This window comes from Oncorhynchus clarkii, chromosome 18, assembly GCF_045791955.1.
Source record: "Oncorhynchus clarkii lewisi isolate Uvic-CL-2024 chromosome 18, UVic_Ocla_1.0, whole genome shotgun sequence".
NCBI classification, from domain to species: domain Eukaryota; kingdom Metazoa; phylum Chordata; class Actinopteri; order Salmoniformes; family Salmonidae; genus Oncorhynchus; species Oncorhynchus clarkii.
The window spans coordinates 35,602,894-35,614,452 of record NC_092164.1 but is presented as its reverse complement, the minus strand read 5'-3'; the positions used below and the strand labels follow the sequence as shown (position 1 = coordinate 35,614,452).

The window sequence follows — 11,559 nt, the reverse complement described above, 5'->3', positions numbered from 1 at the left end:
ATGATGTCAATTAGCCTATCAGAAGCTTCTAAAGCCATGACCTAATTTTCTGGAATTTTCCAAGCTGTTTATAGGCACAGCCAACTTAGTGTATGTCAACTTCTGACCCACTGGAATTGTGATACAGTGAATTATAAGTGAAATAATCGGTCTGTAAACAATTATTGGAAAAATGACTTGTGTAATGCACAAAGTAGATGTCCTAACTGACTTGCCAAAACTGTAGTTTGTTAACAAGAAATGTGTGGAGTGGTTGAAAAACAAGTTTTAATGACTGTATTTACAGTTGAAGTCGGACGTTTACATACACTTAGGTTGGAGACCATTAAAACTAGTTTTTCAACCACTCCACAAATTTCTTGTTAACAAACTATAGTAAGAGGATGGGGTGGTGCAAGTCGGTTAGGATATCTACTTTGGTGCTTTAGGTGCCAAGGATTCGGACATGTTGCAGCAGTGTGTAGAAGGGAGATCCCATGATGTGAGAAATGTGCAGGAGGGCATAGTCAGATGGAGTGTACGGTTTGGATAGAGAAAGCACTGTGTGTCAACTGTGGGGATGCCCGTGCAGCTGGGGATCCGAAGTGCCCTGTGAGAGAGGTTGAGATTGCCAGAGTTTGAGTGGGGCAGAAAGTTTCCTATGCTGAGGCAGTGAAGAGAGTAGAGGATAGCCCAAGGGTGATTGAGTCGACTGGGAGGCCCCCAGTGAGTATGCCTGAGGGATGAGCCAGAGAGGATGAGTTTGAGTAAAGTTGCTATGGTGATCAACTGCACTGATGGAGTGGAAAATCACAGAAGATAGATTATGTAGTTGCAGCAGCAGAGAAATATTTGAATGTGAGAGATTTTCATCTAGAAGATCTACAGGAAGTTTTGAGAAAGAAGTTCCTTCCTCCCAGGCAGATGGGCCTGGTGTAGGATTGTTTAGGGCCAAACATAAGGGGACACAACATCTAGTCTGCCGGAAAGCCACATGAAGAAGAAGGCAGGTCTTGGGCGATGGTCTTCCACAGCTTCAGATAAGGTGTTGTTCAGCCAGGCAGTTCAGAAAGGCTGGGCAGTAGCGGAGGGAGCTTCGATGGCACAGAGAGGGAGCAGCGTCAGTCAGTTACTTAGACAGGCCCAGAGCTCTTTATCAGGCACCTCGCTCATTGTCTCCTCCTTCTCCTCTGGATAGTCCACGACTGTGTCACGCCCTGACCTGAGTATTCTTTGTTTTCTTTATATATTTTGGTTAGGTCAGGGTGTGACGAGGGTGGTAAGTGTGTTTTTTGTCTCATCTAGGATTTTGTATGTCTAGGTGTGTGTCTGGTCTAGGCATATTGTAGGTCTATGGTGGCCTGGATTGGTTCCCAATCAGAGGCAGCTGTTTATCGTTTTCTCTGATTGGGAAACCTATTTAGGTTGCCATTTTCCAGTTTGGGTTCGTGGGTTGTTGTCTATGAGATGTTGCATGTTTGCACTCAGTTTTGATAGCGGTCGTAGTGTACTTTGTGGTTTTCCGTCTTTTCATTAAAATATGTATTCACATCACGCTGCGCTTTGGTCTCCTCACTACGACGATCGTGACAGACTGAAGTGTAACACCCACCCATGTTACACTGTGTCTGTCTGAAGTTTAAGGCACTTAAACTCACCTTGTACAAAAGGTTACAATGGTTCTCCTTAGTTATTTATCAAAAGTAACCAATATCTGGACTCAATAGACAATATCTGCACACATCTGCATTTACAAATGCTATAACTTGTGGCATTAATAGAACAAACATTTTATTTTCTTTATAACAAATCATTTTATTTATGGATAGTACTGCTGAATTTAAGAGTGTATATGTCTTTATTCCACTGTCTTATTGAATAAGATGGCACCTTATTTGTAGGACAATTCTGAGTTTGGGAATTTATTATGGTATGCCTTAAATTCAAGATATGGACTGTGCCTCCCATCATTGCTCTCTATGCTTGTACTATCCCCTAGTGGATAAATGTACTACTACAGTCCCATAGAAGCCGGAAGTGACGTGTTTGACAAGCTAACGCGGTTGTCTTCTTTGAAAGAGGCTGTTGAGTAGTCGGAACAACACATTTACAAATAAAACAGACACGTAGCTACGATAAGTCACAGCTGACAATTGTAAGGACACCATTTTACACCGTAAGTTTATGTATTTTTTAAATTTCACTCGCATGCTTCACAGTATTTAATTCATCCTTTAGCAAGCTAACACGTTAACTAGCTAGCTTAGCTAGCTATGGCTAACATAATCACGCCGCTTGTTTAATTTAGCTAGGCGGGAGTCGACGCTATCCAAGTCTAGATCGTTCATGATTCTCTTTGGTATACAATTCATTTACACACGTTTCTATTTCTTGAATAACTAGCTAACGTTAGCTTAGTAGCCCTTGGTCGAGACTCTCAATCCCATTACACAGAAGAGTCGTTGAAATCATTCGTCTTCGGTACTAGTAGTAATAGTGTGCAATCGGCAGGCACGCCCCCCCCCCCCCTCTCAGAGCCTATCGTTCAAAAAAAGGTTAAAACGGTGTGTGTTTTGAATTTGTGAGATTATTTTTAATGTGATTTGAAAGTACAGGGATATATACAGTACCGCATTTGAGAATCGAATCACGTGTAGATGGAAGTATTTGGCTGTTTTGGCTTCCAGAGCCAATTCTCCTTTAAACAGAACATGCAAGGTCCTTGGACCATAATGAGTAACATTTAGTCCATTATTGGGCTAGCAAATTAGTAGCTAGCATAACAAGGGTGCTGTTAATTAGATTGACAGTCCTCTTTAAAGTGAACTCTGTGGTAAAAACAAACGAAAAGCTAAAGAGCTGTTCTCTTTGTATTCAAGCTGGCCTTGCCTTTAAATGAGGACTCAACTCTTTTGCCAGTTCACTTCACCTATTTTGTGATCCGAGTCATCTTTGCATTCACATTGCTCTGTTTAGAAAGGAACCAAGATCTTTTCCCAACATTCACTCAATACACTGGGTTTTTTACAAAGTGCAGGACAAGCTATTCCATCAGAATGTGTTATTGGACAGCTAGATATACCATATGCCTACTTACATTTTGAAAACTAATCGATTGCATTTGCTTAAAAGATGAGTCATAATAATTGTAATCAGAAGATATTTTTAACTTGTAAATATTATTGGTAACAGATTACATAATGCTGTAATTGAAAATTGTACATCCAATGTAGGCTACCATCCCTTTAAGGGTACAAAATCCATTTTAGCTCTATGTTGTGATTCTCACCAAATAGGTTGTCTTTTCACACTATTCAACCCCCACAATTGAATAAGCAGTTTATGAAGCTCTTAGCCTATAGATCACATATTGCAAACAAATCATCTGAACTGAAAACTCCTTGCATTTTAGAATTTCTGTGCATCCTTGACTATTTACATAATTACTAATCATGTTTTTTCTGCAATACTGCTCATTAGAGGTCAACCGATTATGATTTTTCAATACCGGTACCGGTTATTGGAGGACCCAAAAGGCCGATACAGATTAATTGGCCAATTTTTTTTTAACATTTATTTTTTATTTGTAATAATGACAATTACAACAATATTGAATGAACACTTATTTTAACTTAATATAATACACCAATAAAATCAATTTTGCCTCAGGTAAATAATGAAACATGTTCAATTTGGTTTAAATAATGCAAAACCAAAGTGTTGGAGAAGAAAGTAAAAGTGCAATATGTGCTATGTAAGAAAGCTAATGTTTAAGTTCCTTGCTCAGAAAGCTGGTGGTTCATTTTAACACGAGTCTTCAATATTCCCAGGTAAGAAGTTTTAGGTTGTAGTTATTATAGGAATTCTATTGCTTTTTTTCCCTCTATACCATTTGTATTTCATTAACCTTTGACTATTAGATGTTCTTATAGGCACTTTAGTATTGCTCGAACCAGCAACACAACAACAGCCACCATCGAAGCAGTGTTACCCATGCAGAGCAAGGGGAACAACTACTAGAAGGCTCAGAGCGAGTGACGTTTGAAACGCTATTAGCGCACGCTAACTAGCTAGCCATTTCACTTCAGTTACACCAGCCTCATCTCAGGAGTTGATAGGCTTGAAGTCATAAACAGAACAATGCTTGACGCACAACGAAGAGCTGCTGGCAAAACGCACGAAAATGCTGTTTGAATGAATGTTTACGCGCCTGCTTCTGCCTACCACCGCTCAAGTCAAATACTTATATGCTCAGTCAGATTATATGCAATGCAGGACACGCTAGATAATATCTAGTAAGATCATCAACCATGTGTAGTTAACTAGTGATTATGATTTATTGTTTTTTATAAGAGAAGTTTAATGCTAGCTAGCAACTTACCTTGGCTTACTGCATTCGCGTAAAAGGCAGTCTCCATGTGGAGTGCAACGAGAGAGAGGCAGGTCGTTATTGCGTTGGACTAGTTAACTGTACGGTTGCAAGATTGGGTCCCCCGAGCTGACAATGTGGATATCTGTCATTCTGCCCCTGAACGAACGAGGCAGTTAACCCACCATTCCTAGGCCGTCATTGAAAATAAGAATGTGTTCTTAACTGACTTGCCTAGTTAAATAAGGATATATATATATATATATTTAAGAAATTGGCAAATCGGCGCCCAAAAATACTGATTTCCAATTGTTATGAAAACTTGAAATTGGCCCTAATTAATCGGCCATTCCGATTTAATCGGTCGACCTCTACTGCTCATCATAATTTTCTCTTTTTTTTGGCACCAATGTGAAGGGCTATGGCAGGGTGTTGCAGTAGCCTAGTGTGTGGTGTGGGAATAGGGACAAGTGAACCTGGGGAGCTTTGTGTTCTAATTGCCCTAAAACAGGAAACAGAACGTAACTCTGACCCCTCAAAAGAGCTGCAAAAGCAAACCAAACTGAGACCATCTCGAGAGGTGGTCTGAGTTCGGTTCGCTTTTGTGGCTCTTGAGAGGCCGAGTTCCAACACTGCACAAAAATTAAGCGAACTGTCTGAAAGAGACCAAGTGTGAAAACACCTGTAGTCATATAGCAGACCACTCTTATCCAGAGCCCACAGTTGTATACTTTTTGTACTGGTCCCCCATGGGAATCAAACCCACAACCTTGGCATTGCAAGTGCCATGCTCTACCAACTGAGCCACACAGGTTAATGCCTCCCCCAAATATCTTTAGCTTGGTTTAACAAATCTTTTAAGTAAAGCAGTATCCTTTTGATTTTTATATTTGATAAAAGCTTCTTGTGCAAATTTGCAAATGAGTGCTTGCTTACCTGTGAACTCCATTGTGCCACACCCCCTCTCACCTTTTGACCTCCCTCCCCATTCCCTTCCTCCACTTTGAGTCCCTCTTCCCCTCCCTAGGTCCCATATGGCTACACCCTTACCTCAAAAGGGGCCTGGTCTGGCTGGTATGCTCTCCCAGCAGCAGCAGTCCCACCTGCCCCCAGGCTTAGGCCCCGGCCAGCCTCCCATGCTCCCTCAGGGAGCCCTGAGAGAGATCTCCCCTGTGTTCCTCTGTCGAATCGGTCAGGAGACCGTCCAGGACATCGTCACACGCACCATGGAGATCTTCCAGATCACACGAGCCACACAGGTAATGCCAGTGTTTCCCAAAGGTTCGACACATTAATTTGATACATTATGCTTTCACATCATATGTATTCAAATCCGTGTCTCATTTAAATGTCTGCTGATATGGGTGTTTGGGAAGAAATATTTCACCTGGTGAAATTAAGGTTAGTTAGAATGTGCTGTCTGTCAGTCTCATTGAGTGTGTGTCCCCCCCCCCCCAATAGAGATTCAAAATAATACTGTTTATAGTGTGTATATATGCGCAGTACCAGTCAAAAGTTTGGACACACCAAGGGTTTTTCTTTATTTTTACTATTTTCTACATTGTAGAATAATAGTGAAGACATCAAAACTATGAAATAACACATATGGAATCATGTATTAACCCCAAAAATATACTTTATATTTGAGATTCTTCAAAGTAGCCATCCTTTGCCTTGACAGTTTTGCACACACTTGGCATTCTCTCAACCAGCTTCATGAGGTAGTTACCTGGAATGCATTTAAATTACAAGTGTGCCTTGTTAAAAGTACATTTGTGGAATTTATTTTGTTCTTAATGCGTTTGAGCCAATCAGTTGTGTTGTGACAAGGTAGGGGTAGTACACAGAAGATAGCCCTATTTGGTAAAATACCAAGTCCATATTATAGCAAGAACAGCTCAGAAAACAATGCAAAACGACAGTCATTACTTTAAGACATGAAGGTCAGTCAATGTGGAACATTTCAAGAACTTTGAAAGTTTCTTCAAATGCAGTCGATATAACCAAGCGCTACAATGGAACTGGCTCTCATGAGGACCGCCAAGGGAAAGGAAGACCTCAAGTTACCTCTGCTGCAGAGAATAAGTTCCTTAGAATTACCAGCCTCAGAAATTGCAGCTCAAAGAAATGCTTCAGAGTTCAAGGAACAGACACATCTTAACATCAACTGTTCAGAGGAGACTCCGTGAATCAGGCCTTCATGGTCGAATTGCTGCAAAGAAACCACTACTAAAGGACACCAATAATAAGAGACTTGCTTGGGCCAAGAAACACGAGCAATGGAAATTGGACCGGTCCAAATGAGAATTTTTGTTCCAACTGCCATGTCTTTGTGAGACGTAGAGAAGGTGAACGGATGATCTCCGCATGTCTTGTTCCCACCGTGAAGCATGGAGGTGGTGGGATGGTGTGGGGTTTGCTTTGCTGCTGACACTCATTTATTTAGAATTCAAGGCACACTTCACCAGCATGGTTTCGACAGCATTCTGCAGCAATACGCCATCCCATCTGGTTTGCGCTTAGTGGGACTGTCATTTGTTTTTCAACAGGACAATGACCCAACACACCTCCAGGCTGTGTAAGGGCTATTTGACCAAGAAGGAGAGTGATGGAGTGCTGCATCAGATGACCTGGCATCCACAATCACCCGACCTCAAACCAATTGAGATGGTTTCTGATGAGTTGGACCGCAGAGTGAAGGAAAAGCAGCCAACAGTGCTTAGCCTATGTAGGCACTCCTTCAAGACTGTTGGAAAAGCATTCCAGGTGAAACTGGTTTACAGAATGCCAAGAGTGTGCAAAGCTGTCATCAAGGCAAAGGGTGGCTACTTTGAAGAATATAAAATATATATTTGTTTTAACTTTCTTGGTTACTACATGATTCTATGTGTGTTATTTCATAGTTTTGATGTCTTAACTATTATGTTACAATGTAGAAAATAATACAAATAAAGAAACCCTTGAATGTATAGGTGTGTTCAAACCTTTGACTGGTAGTGTGTGTGTGTGAGATTTTCACACACACTACCATTCAAAAGTTTGGGGTCACTTAGAAATGTCCTGGTTTTCCATGAAAACATACATGAAATCAGTTGAAAAATGAATAGGAAATATAGTCGACGTTGACAAGGTTTAAATAATGCTTTTTAATTGAAGTAATAATTGTGTCCTTCAAACGTTGCCTTCGTCAAAGAATCCTCCATTTGCAGCAATTACAGCCCTGCAGACCTTTGGCATTCTAGTTGTCAATTTGTTGAGGTTATCTGAAGAGATTTCATCTCATGCTTCCTGAAGCACCTCCCACAAGTTGGATTGGCTTGATGGGCACTTCTTACGTACCATACGGTCTTCCCTAAATAGTTCTTGCATAGGTTGGAGCTGTGCTTTGGGTCATTGTTCTGTTGTAGGAGGAAATTGGCTCCAATTAAGTGCCATCCACAGGGCATGGCGTTGCAAAAGGGAGTGATAGCCATCAAGATCCCCTTTACCCTGTACAAATCTCCCACTTTACCACCACCAAAGCACCCCCAGACCATCACATTGCCTCCACCATGCTTGACAGATGGCGTCAAGCACTCCTCCAGCATCTTTTTATTTATCCTGCGTCTCACGAATGTTCTTTGATCTGAACACCCCAAACTTAGATTCGTCTGTCCATAACTTTTTTTCCAGTCTTCCTCTGTCCAGTGTATGTGTTCTTTTGCTCATCTTAATCTTTTATTTTTATTGGCCAGTCTGAGATATGGCTTTTTCTTTGCAACTCTGCCTAGAAGGCCAGCATTGCGGGTACTATTTAATGAAGCTGCCATTTGAGGCTTCTGTTTCTCAAACTAGACACACTAATACTTGCCCTCTTGCTCAGTTGTGCACCAGGGCCTCCCACTTCTCTTTCTATTCTGGTTAGAGTCAGTTTGCGCTGTTCTGTGAAGGGAGTAGTATACAGCGTTGGTCATGATCTTCAGTTTCTTGTCAGGCTATTCCATGTGAGAAATTGCAGAGTTTCAAAAGACATTTGTTTCTGGCCGTTGTGAGCCTGTAATCGAACCCACAAATGCCAATGCTCCAGATACTCAACTAGTCTAAAGAAGTTGTATTGCTTCTTTAATCAGAACAACGGTTTTCAGCTTTGCTAACATAATTGAAAATGGGTTTTCTAATGATCAATTAGCCTTTTAAAATGATAAACTTGGATTGGCTAACACATGTCATTGGAACACAGGAGTGATGGTTGCTGATAATGGGCCTCTGTACGCCTATGTAGATATTCCATTAAATATCAGCCATTTCCAGCAACAAAAGTAATTTACAACATTAACAATGTCTACATTGTATTACTGATTAACTTGATGTTATTTTAATGGACACAAATTGTGCGTTTCTTTCAAAAACATGGAAACGTAAGTGACCCCAAACTTTTGAGTGTGTGTGTGTATTACCAACATACATACACACTGCCGTTCAAAAAGATACACACTATTTAGCGTCATTCTGTGGTTATCCCCCCCTCTTTCCCCATCTATCAGTTGCCTAACGGGGTGACCCAGAGCCAGGCTGTGTATCAGGACCGCTTCGGGAAACTCCAGGAGCACCTCCGTCAGCTCGCCCTGCTTTTTCGCAAGCTCCGCCTTCTCTACGAGCGCTGTGTTGAGATGACCTCTGACCTGCAGGAAGAACCCTCAGAGGTAAGGCTCAATTAAATCTATGTAAAAAAAATATTCCATTGACCTTTCACTCTACTGAGTCTATCCAAGCTGTATTGGGCTGGCTTGGTTATGCATTCACCATAGTTGCTGGAACTATGCTGGTATGGATCATGTGAAAAATGAAATATCCGAGCCAGCACAGTACGATTTGGCCCTCTAGTGTTTGTCTTTCTGGCTATACACAAGCTCTACTTGTTTTTATGTCTGTACTTTGTCACCTTTGACAGTATATTGTCCTGTAGTTGGTTTATGTGTGCCAATGATATGATGAACTTAGTGTATCACACGTCTGTCTTTCCAGCTGGTGCCATATGTAAGGGAGGAGATGGCCCCTGTGAGAGTGGAGCCCTGCAGTCCGGCTGTAAGCCAGGAGAGACAAGAAGTGCTGGAGGTTTGTGACGTGTCCACTTCGTCTGTATGTCACTGATTCAATATTGTTTGTTGGATGACAACCAATAGTTAGTACAGAGATGTTACATTCCCTTGAATCTGATTGGGTTCCGTGTGTCATGGTCCCTCTCACAGAAGATGAGGCAGAAAAACCAGGAGATGAAGATTCTGATGGACCAGATGAGGAACCTGTTATGGGACGTCAACGCCATGCTGACACTCAGGAAATGATATCACAGATGAACTCTCCCTCACTGCACTTCACGATGCCCTCCCACTAGGGGCCATGGGTTTTTCCTGACCCAGAAAACTCTTGGCCCTAGTACCTCCAACCATTGTTGTACTTGTGTGAGACAGACTGCTAGAAGCTTTTGGTGATCTACCTTTACAGTATGGTGCTTTCAGAGACATTGAATGAACAGAGTTTACTACAAATGTTTTGTACTGTCAGTATCTTTTTTAAAAATTTTTACTCCGATATGAGTTCAGACTTGCTTTTTTTTTGAGTGGTAAGCACCGACTCAGGACCAGCTAAATAAACTTGAAATCAGTGTTGTGAATTTTACTCAGTGCACAAAAGGCTGATCTAGTATCAGCAAAAAAATCTGCCCTTATTCTTTGTGTCCCAACTAGTGACTGTCACCTGTAAGCTGAGTTGAAGACAATGGGATCTCATCGCCACTGGCAGCTATTTATCTCAGGTGTTTGTGTGTTTTAGCATTATTCTTGAGGTTAGCTTCCTGAGTGCTGGGCAACACCCCCCTGCTTACCTTAAGGGTTAAGAACCTTGCATGCCGACTGCTGAGGAAGTGTGAATCTATTTTTGTACGCTGCGCATGATCTCGGAGAAAGCACAAGCAATAGGTTACTGAGTCTTTTTCTACAAAATAAATACATTGTGAAAAATGTCTGCTTTGCCTTGGATACTTTTAAGGGTCTGGTGAATGCAGTTGAAGTGATGCTTTGTGATGTCAGAAGTCTACATGTTTTGAAATCTGCCATTTGCACTGTTTTATTGGTCTTATAGTTACGTGAAATGAACCAATCGCTGTGCGACATTCTCAACTCGCCGGTGTACTGTAGAAATACACCAGCTGGAGTGCGCTGCACCATTAACTGTCCACTTGGCGCCTTCCTTTGATATGAAGTTCCACTCCATTCAAACAGCAATGGGAGTGAGTGGCATCTTCTAGTGTTCATTCACCGAGGACATAAGGCTTCCTCCATATGTTTACTCCTCCAATAGCCTGTTGTCTCAGACCCCTGGAGGCGGAGTCTCTCTTAGCTTTAGGTCCCCTCCCTCCTTTTATCACCAGGCTTTGTCTACATTTAACCACCAGACCAGGCCTCCACACAGTGTTTCTGTCTCAGTCCCCATCATGCACGTTCCAGGTCCTTGTACTTCTTGCGCAGGACAGACACCTGGTCCTTGAAGAGCAGGGGGTCCAGGCGGAACTGGGAGTGGACCAGGGGCATGTAGCCGAACCATCTGGCAAAGCTGTTCACACACTCCTGTCTCTGGATAAAGTGCTCTGGGTTGGCCCACGGAGCGCTCATCTTCGTACCCTGGGAGGATGAAAGATGTGGAGAGAGAAGAGGGTGAGTTAGAAACCCAGGTCGTCGTACGCACATAACATTAACGTACAGACGGAATTATGGTTCTGTATACCGTGGGAATGTACACTAATGTAGACTTACTGGTATCACAATTTCTCAATCTTCGTTATATGCTGATAAGGATGTTGTACAGTGTATTGCCTGTCAGAAAACTAGGGAACTGCTACAAATAGGGTTGTTCTTATCTCCAGTCTGACAGTCGGACGAGATAACCGCCACTGTGACATACGGTCTGGGATAATCTCATCTTTACAAAAATAAACCGGAGCAAGTTATTGTTATGCAGCAATAACCGACTATCTGTGGTGAGGGATTTAATGATTATTGTTGTGTAAAAATACATCTTATAACAGGTTGAACTCTCAACAGGTCTAACCCTGGTTAATAAGCGGTCTATCAAGTCATTCTGGTATTTATTGGTTGATCTTAAAATTTGAGAAAAATGTAATGTAACTTTTTTGGACAAATGTTATGCTTTATATACAGTATCACAACTACAGC

General features: G+C 41.8%; 2 protein-coding genes and 1 non-coding gene across 4 annotated transcripts in view; 1 reads left to right on the top strand and 2 right to left on the bottom strand.

Moving 5' to 3' along the window:
• Window positions 1-2,015: 2,015 nt before the first annotated feature.
• LOC139373393 (mediator of RNA polymerase II transcription subunit 30) lies at window positions 2,016-9,942 on the top strand. The gene is made up of 5 exons (XM_071113845.1): window positions 2,016-2,155; window positions 5,376-5,607; window positions 8,872-9,030; window positions 9,353-9,442; window positions 9,577-9,942. The coding sequence occupies exons 2-5, from the start codon at window positions 5,383-5,385 to the stop codon at window positions 9,670-9,672; spliced, it is 570 nt and encodes a 189-aa protein (XP_070969946.1). The 5' UTR covers window positions 2,016-2,155; window positions 5,376-5,382; the 3' UTR covers window positions 9,673-9,942.
• Window positions 5,089-5,158, bottom strand: trnaa-ugc (transfer RNA alanine (anticodon UGC)). Its single transcript has one exon. It is a non-coding gene; the product is annotated as a tRNA-Ala (tRNA).
• LOC139373392 (exostosin-1c-like) overlaps window positions 9,908-11,559 on the bottom strand; it is a 72,526-nt gene continuing 70,874 nt past the window's right edge. The window contains exon 12 of one of the 2 annotated variants that reach the window (XM_071113844.1): window positions 9,908-11,007. In XM_071113844.1, coding sequence (XP_070969945.1) covers window positions 10,819-11,007 — 189 coding nt within the window. In that variant the 3' untranslated portion in view covers window positions 9,908-10,818. The remainder of the gene's footprint in view (window positions 11,008-11,559) is intronic. The other variant, XM_071113843.1, reaches the window with a different exon arrangement.

Bases quoted from the DNA above. Each gene is read 5' to 3' on its own strand.
- LOC139373393 (XM_071113845.1), top strand. From the start codon at position 5,383: ATGGCTACACCCTTACCTCAAAAGGGGCCTGGTCTGGCTGGTATGCTC. The intron at 5,608-8,871 runs GTAATGCCAGTG...CCCATCTATCAG, and splicing joins AGATCACACGAGCCACACAG to TTGCCTAACGGGGTGACCCA. The intron at 9,031-9,352 runs GTAAGGCTCAAT...CTGTCTTTCCAG, and splicing joins TGCAGGAAGAACCCTCAGAG to CTGGTGCCATATGTAAGGGA.